The sequence below is a fragment of the Microcebus murinus genome, chromosome 7 (genome assembly GCF_040939455.1).
Source record: "Microcebus murinus isolate Inina chromosome 7, M.murinus_Inina_mat1.0, whole genome shotgun sequence".
Lineage (NCBI taxonomy): Eukaryota > Metazoa > Chordata > Mammalia > Primates > Cheirogaleidae > Microcebus > Microcebus murinus.
In genome coordinates, this window is record NC_134110.1 from 3,917,311 (window position 1) to 3,935,438 (window position 18,128).

The following is an 18,128-nucleotide window of genomic DNA, read 5'->3' on the forward strand; positions in this document are numbered from 1 at the left end:
GCAGTGCTCAGTGACTCTACCCGTTGTACAGATGGGGACACTAAGTGGTGGACTCTCACTCGGCCCTGAACCGGGTCTCACAGGCCCTGTGCACATTCGTGGAGGAACATAGGTGGCCAAGTCCTTAGTGTCACCCTGCCCAGCCTGTGTTCACAGCTTGAGGCTCAAATCTGGGTCTCCTCTCAGGGGTCCCTGGGCCAGTAGAGGCACCAGTCTTGAGGGCCTACCAGGGGAGCTGTTGCCTACTTTGGAGCCTTAGGGAAGGACGGTGTGGGTGCAGCTGTGTGTGGCAGCTGCAATGAAAAGATTCAGCTGTGACCCCTGGAGCCATGGACCTGGGGGAGGCCTACACCAGCATTGCCCAATACAGATATTATGGGAACCACATCTTAAAACATAAAAAGCAACAGAAGAAATTATTTATTTGTTTTTCTTGAGACAGGTCTCACTCTGTCACCCTGGTTAGAGTGCATGGCATCATCATAGCTCACTGCAACCTCAAACTCCTGGGCTCAAGGGTTCCTCCTGCCTCAGCCTCCTGAGTAGCTGTTTCTACAGGCTCGAGCCACCATGCCTGGATAATTTTTCTATTTTTTGTAGACACGGGGTCTCTCTATGTTGCTCAGGCTCATCTCAAACTTCTGTCCTCGAGCAATCCTCCCACCTCAGCCTCCCAAAGTGCTAGGATTATAGGTGTGAGCCACTGTACCCAGCCTATTAACTTTAATAATGTTTTATTTGTCCCAATATATCCAAAATCTTTTCTTTTCACTCGTGCAATGAATATAAAAGTATTAATAAAATCTCAATCTTTTTTCCTGTACTGAGTCTCACTGCATTTCACATTTCAAATATTCAACAGCCACATGTGGTCAGTGGCTACTGTGCTGGACAGCGCAGGTCTAGAAATGCCAGCTACTCTGCAAGGCCGTGACATCCCCCAGCTCTGCCTCCAGGCATCCAGTCAGGAAGGTCTTCTGTCCTGGTACCCCAGGGCTCCTCCTGCCACGGCCCTCCTCTCTTGACCCAATGGTGTCCCATGTGGAGAGGGATCAAGGGTAAATTCAAGTGCCCCACTTGAATTTTCAAAAGGATCTCTGCTGAGAAAGGGAGTAAATCCAGACAATAGGAGGGGTGCGGGGCAAAGGGAGCCAGAGGTTGTACGATAAAGTGGAAGGTCTTAAGAATCTGGGAGCTTGGAGGAGAGAGCACGAGGGACTCTCTGGGATTCAGGGGCTGAGGGCAGAGCCAAGGACACTGAGGACCTGACTGGGCAGGAGGTAAAGGACAGAGGAGAGAGGATGGGAAGGCAGGGTGCTGCAGTGGCGGACAAGAGCCAGGTGGGGGCAGAAGAGAGCTTCTCTGCAGACGAGACTAGGGGCAGATCCAGAGGCAGGAGGGGAGGAGGGGAGGAAGACCTGTTCCAGGCTCTCCCCCTGGGCCAGCTATGTTGTAGCCTGAGGCTTCCAAACCAGAGGCTGTGAGTGCAGGCCCAAGGGCACACAACTGACCCTGGCCACCTCTGCACATTCCCTGCAGCTAAAGGGAAGTAGGTTCCCAGGCTCTGTCCCTGGGGAGGCCAGATTGCCCAGGGCTGGGCCTGGACTCTGGCTTGAGAAAGGGAAGGAAGGAGGCTGGGTATAAAGCCAGAGCATAGAAAGGGAGAATGTTCTTCCAGTATTTCGGTTTTAAGTAATGGCTAGGAGCCCCGGCAACACTTTTGCACTAGGAAGAACACCAGAGGTATTCTTTTCCTAACTATAGGGTACAAAACAAAGATAAGACATTTAAAGGCCCTATGTTCCAAAAATATTATGGCATCACCTTCCTCAATATTCTACCATGAAAAAAATCTCAGCAACAAACTTTTGGGTTTCCATTTTTGAAACACAAAATTCCTTCCAAACACAATTGGCAATGGGTGGGTGTGGGCTACATGAGCTCTGAGGAGCCCTTACCAGGCCTCAGTGAGACAAGGTGCAAACCAGATGGCAGTTTTGCATTCTGGGCCAGAAACCAGAGTCCCAGCTTGCAAGGGGCCCTTCTCGAAAAGTTGCATAGCTGCCAGCTCTGCCCAGGCAGCTCTGTGGGGAGTGGAGCTGAGCGTCTTGGTGACCCAGGAAAAGAGATGAGAGAGACATGTGGAATTTGGGACAGGAGAAGGGGACAGTGCAGGTCATTCTGTGGTCCCCCCCACCCACACACACAGCATCAGGAGAGCCTGGGGGACAGGCACAGGCAGGTCAGGGTGTCTCTCCAAACCAGGTGCCCTCGCTCCAGGGCTCAGTGGCATTGCCACACATGGAGTAACTCACCCAGCTCATCCCCACCTGCGGGACAGTCTGGCTTTCCTTTGTTCACAGTTGTAAATATGTCAAAATTTTACATTGTTGGAACACTTATGAGAATTTTTTTGTATCATAATATTCCTAACTGGACCAAAGGGAAGAACTATTTTTAAATTGACTCATACATGTATAAAAAATAAACTATAACTTAAAAAGTTTTTAAAAACTGACTGACAGATGTTCTCCAAAAAGTTTACAGCAAATTAAACTCGCACCATGAATGAGTGACTACCCTAGACCCTGGCCATTTAGAGGCACATAGAGTATTGCATATCATTTAGAAGAAACATTATTGTTTTAATTTCTTTGAACATCAGTGAGCTTAAATATGTTTTCATAATTTATGAACTATTTTCTCCAGATAAATAATTTTATTTATTTATTTTTTTTGAGACAGAGTCTAACTCTCTTACCCAGGCTAGAGTGCTGTAGGGTCGGCCTAGTTCACAGCAACCTTAAGCTCCTGGGCTCAAGCGATCCTCCTGCCTCAACCTCCCAAGTAGCTGGGACTACAGGCATGCGCCACCATGCCCGGCTAATTTTTTCTACATATTTTCAGTTGGCCAATTTATTTCTTTCTATTTTTAGTAGAGATGGGGTCTCGCTCTTGCTCTGGCTGGTTTCAAACTCCTGACCTTGAGCGATCCACCCGCCTCGGCCTCCCAGAGTGCTAGGATTACAGGCCTGAGCCACCGTGCTTGGCCTTTTAAATAATTTTTTAAATAGTGACTTTCACCAACAGAACATTGTTCATTTACATTAGTCAGCTCTGTCAACTGTCTCTTTTGTCCCTGTGGATTTTGTGTATTGTGCAGATGTTACAAGAAAAAAAGCAAGTTGCAGAAAAGTATGGGTGGAATTACCTCATCTTTTATCAAAAAGAAAGCAAGTGTGTGTGTTCAGGTGTATGTACTTAAATGGATACACAGAAAGCTCTGGAAGGACATATTTTAAGTCAGTGGGTTGCAAATGGAGCAACCATCAGCATGCTAGGCCCCAACCTCCTGTTTCTGATTGTGCAGGTCTGGGGTGGGCTGAGACTTTTCATTTCTGGCAAGTTCTCAGGTGAGCCGATGGTGCTGGTCCACGGACCACACTTTGAGAACCACTGTTCTAAGCTCTTAAAAGCAGTTACCCGTGGGAAGTGGGGTTAAGAAACAGATTCTTAACTGTCACTTTTGCAACAACTGAAAATTTCTTTGTCCGTTAAGGAAAAAACCCACCGTCTCTGAGGATTTGCAAGTGGGAGCACAAGGAAGTATAAGGCACCAGGGATCCATCAGCAGGTTCCTCTGCCTGCGGCACAGGAGGAGGACCACAACTGGTGTAAGGCCCAGGTGACGCTGCTGTTATTTGACTAGAAGTGCATGCGATCAGGAGCTGCACAAGCAACAATTTAGGAACAGAGGAAGCACTTGAGCCCAGAGAGTGTGGGGTAGCGGGGAGGGAAGGAGTAGGGCAGCTCTCCAGGGACAGCCTGGATGTGGGACTGTGGAGAAGTGAGCAGGAGTTTTGTGGTCAGACAGATCTGGGCTCAGATCCTAACATTGGGTTTCTAATTTATTCTCTATGCCTCAATTTCCTCATATGTGAAATAGGGATATTACAGCAACTAGCACATCACTTGATATGTAGGTAGCAGGCACTCCATATGTGAATATTGGCAATCTTTGTCTCCAGTGGCCATGGGAGAATTCTGAGCCAATGGCGCAGCCCACAGGGCCTGCCTTGCCCAGGGGATGCCTCTCCTCTCCCCAGCACAGCAGCCCAGGCTCCAGGCTCAGAGAGACCCCAGGGCTGCTCTGGAGGCACCCACAAAGGTGGGTTTCAGGTCCTGGGCACAGCCAAACAGAAGGAGACTCTACCTACCCCAAAGGAAATATAGACACCCAGCAGGCTGCCAGCAATGGTGGAGTAGCCTCCGGTGAGAACGACGTGGATTTCAGAGAGTGTCATGTCCGCCAAGTACGGCCGGATCAGTAGAGGAGCCTCTGTCTGCAAAGAGGAAATATGTCAGATACGCGGAGCTGGAGTGGTTGGGCACTCCCTCCACCTCTCCTTGTCCCGGGAGTGGACAAGTCACAGTGACACTGTGCCAAAGGCCTGCCATGTGCCAGCACTCACTAAGCACCTTACCGCCATCACTCACAACCTTCTGAGACAGCAACAGTCATCCCCACTTCCCAGCAAAGCAACCAGAGGCTCAGAGAGGCTCAGGGATTGAGCCCTGCTCCGCATAGGGGTGGGAAGCAGCTGCCAGGCCTGAGCTGTAAGGAAGTCCGGGGGTGGCCAAAAAGAGAGGGGCTGGGACGTTGGATGGTGTGCTCACTTTAGAACACTGGGCAGCTGGGCTTTCACTATTCATTCAATACATAGTTATTGAGCACGTACTGTGTTCCAGGTCCTGCTCCACAGAAAAGGGGTACCAGGTAAACAAGACAAAGTCCCTGCCCTGTGCAGTTTCTAGCCTGGGAGTTAAGGAGAATGGGAGGGGGCTTAAGAAGGTGGTGGGGGACATGGTTCATCAGCAAAGGACCAAGAGGATAAGCGGTGACACTTTAAATGATGATATTAATAAAAGCTATGAAGATATGAGAGAGAACACGCAGTGCTTCAGGAGCATTTAAAATTGAGTAATCAGCAAAGGTCTCTGGCAAGGTGACCCTGGGTCTGGGTTAGCTGAGAGCTGAAGGAGACAACCACAGGATTTGGGAGCACAGCACCCAGGCAGAGCGAAGAGCAGAGGCCCAAGGCAGGAATGGGCCCGGTGAGGTGAGAAAGCACAGCAGGCCCACATGTCTGGTCTGTCACAGACACACAGGTGACTGGGCGCTGGTTCCCATGGAGGCAGAGGAGGGCAGAGCCTGGACAGGGCTGGGAAGCAGGTGAGGAGTGCGCTGGTTCTAGTGGGGAGTGGTGCCATGTGCTTTGTGCTTTGAAGGGTCAGGACAGACAGCAGGGGTGGGAATGGAAGCAGGGAGAACAGGGAGGAGGGTAGCAGGGTGGCTGTGGATCCCACCTGGAGGCAGCACTGCAGGACTCATGTGATGCATGGAGCCAGGGAGGCAGAGGAAGGAAGGCGGCTGTTTGAGGTCTGTCTGAACAACTGCATGGAAGGTGCTAGCATTTACTGAGAAGGGAAAGACTTGGAGAGGTGCAGGTGTGAGGAGAGAAGGAAGGTTCTGTCTGCTTGGACACACGCACCTGAACACACACACCTGAACACACACACGTGACCCTGTCAAAAGTAACCCTGTCAAATGTGAGATGCCCCTTAGCTATCTGAGAGTAGGGGCAGGAGCCAGGTGGCCACCTTAGTGGAGAGTTCAGGACAGGGGTGAGGACTGCAGAGCAGGAGTATGAGCTGTGACACTGGGGCAGTGCAGCCCAGAGAGGGGGTGCGTGGGAGGACGGCAGACCTGGCCTCAGCTTTTGAGATTCAAATGATGCCACTGATCCAGGAAGGCTCCCCAGGGTGTCCCCCTGGGGGATGCAGTGAAGACCCGGGGTCTAGGTCAGCTTGTCCAACAGCTTGTGCTGAGTTAGGTTACTTTGGGGGGTCTTCACGTCACCCAGAGTAACATTCACCTATTTTCTCAGCAAAAACCAGTGAGCACATTGCAGCCTTTCACACAAAATAAGTGCTGTCATATTTTAATATCCCTTTCTTTTGCTTAAGGGAGTTTTGGGTAATTAATCTGAGAGCACATCTGTCTTAATTAGCTAAAAATAAAAACAAAAACACCAAAAACCATCTGAAATTAACATACTTGCATTGTAACAAAAAAGATGCAAATGGGTGGCTGCAGTGACTCACGGGTACCGTCTCAGCACTTTGGGAGGCAAAGATGGGAGGATCACTGGAGGCCAGGAGTTCAAGATCAGACTAGGCAACAGAGTAAGACTCCATCTCTACAAAAAATAAAACTGGAAAAATTAGCTGGGTGTGGTGGTGCCTCCCTGTAGTCCCAGCTATTTGGGAGGCTGAGACAGGAGGATGGCTTCAGCCCAGGAGTTCAGGGCTGCAGTGAGCTATGATGACACCACTGCATTCAGGCCTCAGTGACAGAGTGGGATCCTATCTCTAAAACAAAAGCAACAAAAAAATTAATTTCAAAAAACATGCAAATATTCTCAAAAGTTTCCTAAACTGTCCAGTCAAATATGACATCTTGTGACAAGAGTGTCCCCTGGTGACTCGAACTTGAGGCAGACAGGCCAGGACAGATGCTGGAACAGTCTGAAGACCTCACCCTCAGAGGGTCAGGCCTTCTGAAAGGGACTCAGGACTCAAGGTGTCTTCAGAGTCATATTTACTTTGGAAAATACATATTCAGAGAGACAGAGAAAAGACACGACAAGATGATGCAGTAGAACAAACTCTGGCCAGGAAAGAGAAAACTGGGACTCGAAGCCCTGGCTCGTGGTTGTGGGATCTTGGCCAAGTCATTCCCAACTCAGAGCCTCAGTTTCCCCATTTATAAAATGAGCGATGGGACTACATCTGTAAGCTTGTGAGTCTCTAAGCTGATGAGGCAGCTAGAATGGTAGGAGGTGACAGACAGAGGGCGTCCTACCTGGCATGACCAAGGCAAAAGGGGCCCTCAAATGGAGCATCCCTGGTACACCAGCCTTTGGGGACCCTGGTAGAAAGTTCAACTGGCTCTTCCTTGAACAGAACCAGAGCTCTGGGAACCCAGGGAACCCGCCCTCTCTGGGGAAGCTGCTGACAAGCACATGGGCAGGAAGCTGCGGTACGCACCTGGCTCACAAAGATGTTTCCAGCCACACTCAGGGTCTCAGTGGCAGTGGTACCCATGGTGACCTGCATCAGCCAGGCAATCTGGAAGCAAACAAGGTGCTCTTTGTGGGCTGACATCAACAAACCCCAGAGTTAGAGACAGTCAGGTGGAAGAACCTGACTCGTTTTCCTTCCAACTCCCAGGCTAGTGTGGGACCCCTGCCACATGTCCCCAGAAGGCCCGTTCATCCTCTCCTTCCACACCTGCATTGAGGGGGGTTTCCACTTCCCAAGCCACCTAGTCTACCTTAGCACAGCTCCAGTCATTAGAGCAGAGCTTCTACCATGTGTGCTTTCTGTCTCCATGCAAAAAGCATTCCCTGGCCAAATATATTTGAAAATTCAGAATTGCCTTACACACACACATGCACACACACACACAGAGACACAAACATGCACACACACACACACAGACACAAACATACAAGATGAAATCTGCTCCATTGGAATTTCTCTCTCATGTTGTACTTCTCAGGCTGCCCTTTTCCTAATTTCTCCTTGTCAGTATTTAGACACAGCCGTCCTACAACACCTTCCTCCTCTCCAGGCCCTTCAGTCCTGTTCCTTCAGCCACTCTGTGGCTGAAGCCAGGAGCAAACCTGGCTATTCATGCTCCTCCTTAGAGTTCAGTTTGTCACAGCCCCTTGGTGGAATACATTCTCCGGATCTGGGCATGGCCACTTCCCTCATGCTATGCAGTGTGTGCTCCTAACATAACTGCTATGGTTTGAATGTCCCCACCAAAACTCATGTTGACATCTGACTGCCATGGTAATGGTGTAGAGAGGTATGATCTTCAGGAGGCGACTAGGTCATGAGGGCTGTGCTCTGGTGAATGGATCGATGCCACTGTTGGGGCTGGGCTGGTTATCACAGGACTGGGGGCTCCTGGAGAAAAGGATCAGTGTGGCTTCAATTCTCTCTGTGTCTCACTGCTCATTCTGCCTCCCACCATGTCAGGGTGACCAAGGAGGCCCTGGACACATGCCAGCACTGTGCTCTGGGCCTGCCCAGCCTCCAGAACCAGGAGCCACAGAAATCTCTTATTTTGTATAAAGTACCCTGTCTGTGGGATTCTGTGTTAGCAACAGGAAAGGAACTAAGACAGTGACAATGACCAAGGCTGTATTTGAATTCCTGGGAGTCATCTGATGGTGCTCATTTGTTCTGAGCTTGATCAGCTGCCACCTCAGCATCATTTGCCAGGCCCAGTGACATCCAGTGCTGTCTCCTACATGCTGGTTTTGCACAGTAGACTTTACAACATAAGCACAGATGTGACATTTGTACAGGCTCCTTCTGGCCAGTGTAGCCCACTGCTACAGTCTCTCAAGATCTTTCTGGTATAAATTATTCTTTCTCTTAAACCTTCTCAGTGCAGCCTCAAGACTGCAACCTTTCCTCCCACAAAGCCCACACTGGATTTCAGTACCATTTCTCCTTAGTGTCATGACAAGAGACCCTGTGAAAGGGAGTTTGGTTAGCAGGAGATTGAGGGAAAGTGTAGGCCTTGGAGCAGGGTATGTGGGGAAGGGCTAGGCTCTGGAAGCAAGGCATTCTGGGACAGAGTGACCCCTGGAGCTGGTGATTCTGGGAGAGCCGGGGTCATGGGCACTGGGACTCACCTTCAGGATCACCCACTGCATGAGGCCCAAGTAGTAGAGAACAGACATGACACAGCTGAAGAAAACAATGATGGGCAGAACCTGGGGGAAAGAGAGTGCAGGACCCCGGTCAGAGGCAGGCAGGGCCCAGGAGCCTCAGAGAGCCCACACAGAGGCCTCACAGGAGCAAGGAGGCAGCCTGAATTCAGTGCATGAAATCCCAGCTATTCCACTGATGGGGCCTCTCTGAGGCAATTCCGCCCTCTCTGTTCCCCTACCAGTAATGACCAGGCCATCCCTGCCCCTATTCACCACACACAGTCCTGCGCCATGATGGGAGGGGCCTGAGGCACCACTGTCACCCCTGCTTCTCTGTCTGTAAATGGGGTAACATGCTCCCCTCTCAGGGCTGCTGTGAGGGTTGCACTGTCTGTCCTCCAGCATGAGCTTGATCCCTGGCCTCTGCCCCCTAGTCTTAATCCCCGTCCCGTGCATTAAGCCTGACTGAGGGGACCCGCATCATTTCGGTGTTCTACGTCCACTCAGTGCTAACAAGCTAGAAGCAGACTCATCCGACACCTGCAGCCAGCACCTCCTCCTGTCACCTGGTCCCTAGTGCCGGGCTCAGCACTGCTCCTCATTCACTCCAACATTCATTGGTTTCCCTTCAAATCTCTTTCATGTGCATTCCCTCCTTCCCAGCCCCAACACCGCACCCTAGTGCTTTTTTCCCCTGCAATCTGATTTATAACAACAACCTGGTAAAAACTGAAATGTCTTCTGCTGGAGGACTAGTTTAATAAGCCAGGAATAACCATACAATGGTGCACTGAAAGTCAGGAAACAAGAGTTAGGAAGCTCTATGGGCGCTTGAGGAATGATTTCCAAGACAGTTTATCAGAAGGAAAAAAGGAAGCTGTACAACAGGGTGTATGCTGTGCTCTCATGTGAGTAAAAAATAGGGGGCAGCTGGGCGTGGTGGTGCACTCTTGTAGTCCCTGCCACTTTGGAGGCTGAAGTGGGAGGATCAATGAGCCGAGAAGTTCAAGGCCAGCCTGGTAACACAGTGACATCACATCTCTAAAAAATTTAAAAAGAGGTTGAGCATTATGTGTGATCTTGTATAGGCATGGGATATCATTAGAGGGACATGCAAGTGGCTGGGTATGGTGGCTCACACCTGTAAATCTAGCACTCTGGGAGGCCAAAGTCGGAGGATTGCTTGAGGCAAGGAACCTGCAGGACATCCAGGAGAAAGATGTGATGGAAACAGTAGGGCGGCTTTTCAAGAAGGGCTGAGTTCGATGCATCAGAGTTCTCCGGCAAGATAATGACTGGGGCGGAACCCTTAGGGCATAGCAACTCAAGGGTTGCTGGCCACCAGGTGAAAGCAGTGTCAGAGGAGGGTAGGCACAGAGGCTGATGTCACCAGCCAAGGAGGGCATGGGCCCTGAGGGAGTAGACACAGAAAAGACACCAGCCCTGTCAAGAAGCAGCGCTGGAGAGGGTTGGGGTTTGAGAGAGGGTTGTTTTTATGTTTAAAGAAGGGAAAGTCTTCAGCAATCAAATCTGGGGTCTAGTTGAAAATGCATCCGGGTTACAGAAAGGTCCCTGACTAGAGCAGAGATTCTGTGCAGGAAGCTGCGGCCGGACACGAGAAACAAGCCTGCCAAGGTGCTTCCCCTCCCTTCCCAGACCAAGGCCAGCGCCGCAGGTTCCACTTCAACTTGCTCCAATCGCCACCGCTGTCACCAGCTGCACTGCAGTTGGCATGTCACCTGACAGGGAACATAGGTACTGGCCCAAGAAACCCTTTCCCTGCCCCGCGACTGCTCCTGGCTGCCTGGGCTGCAAACAGCCCCAGCACGGGGTGTGATGACATCACCCTGCTCGCCCTGGGGATGAGACGCAGAGAGGATCACAAACTGTCTAGATGGCCTGTCCAGCTGGTTCTGAGAGCCACCGCAGGGGGCAGGGAGGCCTGCAGAGATGGGCCTGAGCCAGGAAGGAGGGTGTCTGGGGTGACAGGACCCCACTGCAGAACTGGGAATCTCTCCCACCAGCAACAAAAAGGCATTTTCTGTCTGTAAGATGGGGATTTTTGGTGGAAGAGAAGCTATGTTTTAGGTTAAGTGCTGGCTGTCTAGGCAGGGAAGGAAATCAAAGATAATGGAGGCGACTCTTGCTTTTCCGAGGTGGCATGTTTAACACTAATGAGGTTCCTGTGCTTGGTTTGCTCTCACAGCCCAGTAAACAGCTCTGGGGCCTGCAGTGTGTGAGACAGCAGCACAGCAGGGCAGGTAGCTCCAGGCAGTGCTGCCGTGGTAGGGAGGAAGTGATATGGAGTCCTACTATGTGCCTGTTGTGAGGGCCTACTCCGTGCCAGTGCCTAATGTGTGGGCACCCACTGATCCACACAGCAACCATGGCAGATGTCACTGTCCCTAATTCATAAAGGGGCACCCTGAGGCTGGGAGATCTTGGCCACCTGCCAAGGTCCGGTGCCTGCAAAGAGGCAGAGGTACCTCCCAGCCACCAGGCAGGTTGTCAAGGTCCTGCCAGGACCCTGAAGTCTGCCCTGGTGCAGTTCTGCAGGCTTGTTTCCTTTTCTACAGGGGCAGCTGCATCCCCACCATAGACTGAATGCTTATGTCCCACCAAACTCATTTGTTCAAACTTAATCCCAGGGTGACAGTATTAGGAGGTGGGGCCATTGGGAGGTGACCAGGTCATTGGGTGGAACCCTCATGAATGCAACTGATGCCCTGATGACAGAGGCCCCAGCAAGCTCCACCACCTTTCAACCATGTGAGGACACAGACAGAAGAGCATACCTATAACCAGGAAAGGAGCTCCCCTCACCAGAACCTGATTGTGCCAGCCCCCTCATCTCAGCCTCCCGGCCTCCAGAACTCTGAGGAAGAACTTTCTGTCATCTCTGAGCCACCTGGTCTGCGGTTTTGTTACAGCCTCCTGCACAGACTAAGATAAGCCCCTTTAATGAGGAACCACCTGAGCGCTGGCCACAGCCTTGTCGAAATGGCTTTGCGGCCTGGGCCTGCTAGTCCCAGAGCTCTGGGAAGAAGGAACTTCCAGCTCTTCTAGGCCAGAAGTTCTCATGTGGTCCCTGGACCAGCAGGAGCATCTGAGACTTTGTTAGAAATGTAAATTCGAGCCTCATCAGGGAGTTTGGGATTCAGCAGGTCTTAGGGCTGGGCTCTCCTGGACGCTGCTGCTGCTGATGATGATCTGGATGCACCCTGAGAACCACTGTGCTCAGAGAGTGGACCCACCCTCTGGGCAAACGTCATAGCCTTGCCAGGAAACGGGCCTCGAAGGCAGGACTAAACCCACCAAGGACAAGGCCCTGCTCCCTCCTCTCCCTGCGGGAGCTGAGACAGGACTCTCCATGACTTCCTGGGGCTGTCTGGGCAACCCCTCACCTTGTCCCCAGACCCCAAGGCCTAAGTCCTGGAGACAGTGCCCTGTCACTAGCCTCAGGCAACAATGAACCACAAAACCCAGACTTGGAACATTCCTCAGAGCCAACAGCTGCTGTGTCCACCACACCACCATTACCAAAAAGGATAAAGGACTCCAAGTCCAGATAAGCTGGAACCCTGGCTATCCCCTGGACATGCCCCCTGGTTTCCCATTTGTGCCATTCCTTCACCTTGAACCACCTCATGCCTGTCTCTGCCGGGATGCCTAGTGCTCAGCAGATCTCTCTGCCGGGACTGTCCCCTCTCCCTTCTCCTAGCCATTCCACCCCGTTTCCTCCCTGAACATCACACTCACTGAGGTTACACGTGACCCCTTCCTTCATTACCAAAGCCAGTGGCGCCTTGCAGACCTTATCTTATTTGATCTTTGTGTGCAAAATTTGGCTCTCTCGACCACTGGCACTGCAGTCTGTGCCAGGCAGACACCTTGAAACTCTCGGGAGCTGAAAACCTCTTCCTTCATCGTGGGGTTTGCTCAGGGATAGGATTTGAGCGGCAATGGCGAGCAGCTCCAGTGCCTGTTGCAGAGGTAGAGCGACAGTGCAGGAAGGAGCGAGTGTGCTCCCAGGACAGCGGCCCAGGAAGGATGTGGGGCTGGGCTGGGGGTTGTGTGGTGGGACGTTACTACGAGGGAGACGGAGCCAAGCTGGAGTGACTAACCCAGCGGACACGGCCAGGAGGTGGCTGCCACATCCACTTTGCTAGACTCCAGGCCCAGGGTAGGCGGAGGACAGGGAGAGTTGCTACTTCCTCCAGCAGAGACCAGTGGGACTGTGGCCCAGCAGGAAGCAGCCTGGATTCCAAAAATCACAGCAAGCTCAGAATTCCCCGGCTGAAACTGGCCAGAGGCCTTGGACTAGGTCCCTGTGATTTACGGAAGGAACAGAGAGAACTGAGCACTCAACAAAGTCACCCCTGCCTTGAGGACAAGGCCCGTGTGTGTGTGTGTGTGTGTGTGTGTGTGTGTGTGTGTGTCGTACGGGGGGAATGTGAATAAAACTCTGTGATTAGTAAGTCGTGAGAAAGGGAATTCGTGGCTGTGGAACACTTATTTTTAATCCTCCTGCATCTGGCCCAACACTGCTGAGAATGCCATTGGCCAACACATTGGCCAGGAATCTGTCCAGGGGCCAGGGCCTCCCAGGCGCCAGGAAATGGCTTGTGTTTGGCTGGGAAATGCTAAGGCCGGTTAATGATGAACCCACTCACTGTTATTTCTCTCTCTATTGAATAGTTAGTCTAAAAGTCTTTTGCCACCATTAAATGTTTTAAAATTATTGTTGTTATATAGGGAAATTTTCCTTTTCAGACAAGGCCTCACTATGTTGCCCAGGCTAGACTCCAACTCTTGGGCTCAAGGGGTCTAGCCGCTGAGCACCCCACATAGCTGGGACTACAGGCGTGTGCCACCACGCCCAACTTTTTGTGTTTGGAGGAAGGACATGATGTCACTGGTTCCTACTTACAAGAAGAGGAAGAAAACATCCCTTGCCTGGAAGTCCAGGGATGGAGGGGGCTGGCGCTGGCTCTGCCCTGACTCACTGGGTGATCATGGCCCACTCCCTGCTCCTCTCTGGCATTTGCTGGGACCATCACAATACAAAGAAGAGACCCAAAGACCCCTGGGCTCCCTCCTGTGACTAACGGTCTAGGAATTCATGGTTCTGAACGCTGTTTGGGGGCAAGAGGCAAGTAGCAGGTGAGAGCATGTTTTTCCAGAAGGGGACAAAAGATGGAAGGAAACATAGCTCACTGGGGAGGGAGCAGACACAGCAGCAAGAAAAGTGACAGTTCCCTGCTGGAAAGGGAGAGAAGCGGGGTGGGGTCCCTATGGACATCAGCCACATAGCCTGGCCAACACCTCTCTGCCAGCTTCTGTGGCTAACTAGGCTTTCACTTCCCTTTGGGAATCAGCGCACATGCCCGTCAAGCTGACCCATGCCCTGTGCCGTGGACACCCCAGCACACCCTCTGCTGTGTGCGTTCCCACACTGTGTCCCCTTCCTGCCTAGCTCCGTGTGTCCAAATCTTTTCTGCCCTGGAGCTCCATGTCAAATGCCACCTCCTCAAAGAGCTTCCTCACCATCCCTTGTTGAAAACAACCTCTCCCTAGAGCCACTCCCCAGGCACTGTCCTTTGGACCTGTCTTACTGCACTTGAATCCAGTGGCCTGCGAGGGTGAACTGCAGCGTTGTGTGTGTATTTTTAAGTGTGACGAGCTCCTGGAGCTTCTCTGTCTGGGCCGACACAAGAAGTCAGGCCGAAGCAGATCTTCGCTGCTCTCCCTGAAACCTTGGGTGGCCTCCCTACTTGGTATGCAAATGTGGAGGGTGCAGGTCCCCATCACCCTAAGGCCATGGTGTTAGGGGACCTTGGGGATTGACAGAGGCTGCCCCTCCCAATATCCTCTCTACACAGAACTAGTCTCAGAGACATGATGGCAAAATTTGTCCCTGGGGGCAAGAAAACTCTTTAGAAGATGGAACCAGTCCCCTTCCTTCTTCTTAGGGTGAGACTGTTAGAACCCAGTGATGGCCTGGATGTTCCCCACAGGACTGCTGGCACACAGATACTGAGGCTCCTAGGGGATCTTGCCAGAGGTCAGGGTCAGGGCAGGCAGGAGGGTCTGGACTCACGGGTGGCTCAACACCAGCCCAGAAGTCTGTGGCCAAGTCCATGGCTTAGGCTGACAGGACTCCTGTGCCCAGCAGGGTGGGGAGGCTCTGGGAACAGTGGCCAGAGCAATGATCAAAAGCAGAAACCTCTAGAACCTGTGCATGGAGTCCTGCACAGCAGTTCCATGGTCACAGTGGTCCTGGAGAGTCCAGGGCGGGCACCCCTGATTTCCCTCAGTGGGCGCCCGGGTCAGAGCTGAGTGAGCAGGGTCCCAGGTCTCTCTCTCTACCTGGGAAGTAGACCCCAAGCTGGGAGCAGCCTCAGGGTCTTAGACAGTTTTGGTGTGAGGCAGGTACAGGAGGACCACGCTACAGAGTTCTCACTAAAGATGACATTAGGCACTTAAGCAGTTACCTGGAGAGAGAAGAAACACAGCCACAGGCCGCCCAGGACAGTGTGGCAGGTCAAAGCAGCGGCACAGACAGACCACACTGTTCTGACTTAGGACTCGTGCTCTGCCGTAAGACAAAACAGTCTCTGAAACAGACAGTGCCTTTGCCTCAATTTCACCTATCATAGTTTTCAGTGCATCAAATGCACAATAAAGTTTTGTTAGAAGGAAGGAATGAAAGAGGGACAGAGGGAGGGACTATGGGTCTAGAAAGATGCAGAGGAGGAGCTGTACTTGCAGCTGCATTAATAAGGGCGGGCTTCCTGGTGGAGGTGGCCTTGAGAGGCCTTAAAGGAAGAGGATGGTTTGAGCCTAAGTGTCCTGGAAACTGTTCACAGGCCCAGAGTCCCGGCAGCATGTCAGGGCTGAGGTCTCAGCAGGGGACCAGAACAGACCCCCACCCCTGCTCCTTGTCCTCAGCCTCTCAGCAATTCTATAACTTGGGGGTCATCTCTAAAGAAAAGAATACAGAAATATCTTACTTTTGCAAAGTTACCAAATATAGCAAAAACATATCACCAGCTGAACACACTGCTGGGCTCCTCCCAGTACCAGCCTCTGCCCGCAGGACTCCTCCCTCCCAGCCAGGCCAGGCCACCTTGTCCAGACCCCTTGCCAGCTGGAGGTGGCTGGACAGTGGCCACTCAAGGCCTCTAGGACCAATAGTCAAGCTGACCTTAAAGGCAAAGACACTGTCGACCAGATTCTCTCCAAACACAAAGGTGGAGCCGGCCCTGGTATAGTTCAGGAAGATCTGAAATTAAAAAACAAAACAAAACAAAACCAAAACACGGAGTGAGGCTAGGAAGGGAGGAGGCAGGGACTAGTGGCTGGAAAACCAGGCTGGGTGAATTGGAGGGTCCATGAGCACCCCACAGCCAGGGACCAGTGCAGGTACAAAAGGGGGACACCAGGCCCAGACAGGTTGGCCAGGGACGTGGTCCCCCTGGCCCTTACCAAGAGTGGGGTGCCACCTGACTGTGTGTGTAGAGCCACAGTCCTGAGCACTGGCTCCTTCCGAATACATTCTCCAAAGAGACACCTTTTCATTGAATTTTAAGGAAATACTCTGAGATGGACGTTGTTAGGACAATACAGAAAGGACCATGAGGAAGCAAGACAGGAGATGTGTGGCGAAGGCTGTCAAAGGTGGTGCCTCTTATGCCTGCCCAGTCCCCTGACAACCAAGGGCACAGCCTTCTCTCATAGCATCCCCGCCCTGGGCTTGCGGACTGGGCATTCAAGTCCAGCCACACTTCTACGGGAGATCAGTGTTAGGTCCCGACTTGCAGTGTGATTGCAAGGACAAGTCACTTCTCTCGTCCAGGACTCAGTGTTCCAGTCTGTAAAGTGGGGAGGTGACCAGAGCAGCAACTCTCAGTCTTTTCCTCCCCATACCCACGGGTGCTGGGGTGGGGCCAGGGGGCGGACACAGCCGGGCAGGCAGGACGGCCAGTTCCACCCAAACAGGGCATGCATGCAAACCGGTGAGCAGGAGGCGAGTGGAAGGTTATACTCATGCCCTTGATAATTTATGTTTCCAAGAGTGTTAAATTTACAGGAGGCCGTTGGTTTAACCGAGCTCCTGCAGGGGGCCCAACAGACCCACCCAAACGGAGTCACTCGTGCTCCGGTTCCACGTGTCCACGAGGAACCACGTTGCTGCTCGGCCCCCCGCACACTCGGGAGAGGGAGAGATGCCAGCCAGTCCACACTGGCAGGGCAGGGGAGTCCCCTCTGTTTCATCCCTTGCAGGGAAGGTAACTGTGAAACCTGCAGCCACCTCTTGTTTTCTGCTTTCTTCAGCCTCTTCCCTCTTTCCAACCACACCCTCTGCTCAGTCCCCGGAATACTTCTTCCAGCCTGCAGAACTAGCTGTGCTCCGATTCTAGAATTGCGGATAAATGCCTATTAAGCTCATTAAACTAAATCTGCTGTAATCTTCTCTTTTGACAATAGTAAGTCATGATGGGAGCACAACAACATGCATGAATTTAATGATACTTAAAAATGGTTAAAATTGTAAACTTTATCTTATTTGTATTTGGCAACAATGAAAAATAATAACTTTAATAAAAGTTATTTTTAAATTTACACACACAGAATAAATTTTTTACAATTTTTGTTTTTAGCTCTTTAAACTATTTTAAGTGCCAAATCACTGATGACCACCGCAGGCCCCGTGGCATGGTCAGGTACCCAGAGACTTTCCTGTCTGGGATTTTCTTCCACAGAGGACCCAGCCTCTGAAAGGACACTCTGTCCGGCCTGGCACTACCTGGTCTGGGGCCCCATTCACACCCACCCGCCTAGTCCCTGCTCTGTGGCCTCAGCACCCACCTCCCTGCAACCGAGTGGCTTCTCCCACATTCCCTGGCAGCCTAGGATGTCCCATGTACACACCTGGATCTGGTCTCCCAGCCACTGGAATGCAACAAATCCAGGTTCTGTTCTGATGACAAAGAGTCCAAGGGCAAACTGCAGCACAAGGCCCCAGGACACGGTCCGCCAGGACACCTGTTACCCACCCGATAGAAAGATACCGTGAGCTCAGCTCTTGGAGGATGGGCAGGGAACAGGGTGGGGTGAGGGCCGCAGGCATGGACTGCTGAGGAATGATGGGAGCTTTGGTCTGACTGTCAGATAGGGGCTGGGCCCAGCCAGGGCCTAGGGCCACATGCCAATGGTCACATCTTCCCTTAGATTCAGAACAGGCTGGGCTCTCAGCAGCAGCAGGCCAGGGCAGTGGGCAAGACTCAATCAAGAGCCCGTGTGAAACTTGAGCAGCTTTGGACGTGCCACAGC

The 18,128-nt window shown here is 51.9% G+C and overlaps 1 protein-coding gene across 4 annotated transcripts in view; it reads right to left on the reverse strand.

Moving 5' to 3' along the window:
- SLC28A1 (solute carrier family 28 member 1) overlaps positions 1-18,128 on the reverse strand; it is a 50,785-nt gene that overhangs the window by 9,993 nt on the left and 22,664 nt on the right. For all 4 annotated transcript variants that reach the window (XM_076004718.1, XM_076004717.1, XM_076004716.1 and 1 more), the window contains exons 7-11: positions 17,727-17,840; positions 16,000-16,077; positions 8,775-8,855; positions 7,111-7,191; positions 4,218-4,343 (exon numbers count right to left, since the gene is read on the reverse strand). In XM_076004718.1, the coding sequence (XP_075860833.1) occupies positions 4,218-4,343; positions 7,111-7,191; positions 8,775-8,855; positions 16,000-16,077; positions 17,727-17,840 (480 nt within the window). The remainder of the gene's footprint in view (positions 1-4,217; positions 4,344-7,110; positions 7,192-8,774; positions 8,856-15,999; positions 16,078-17,726; positions 17,841-18,128) is intronic.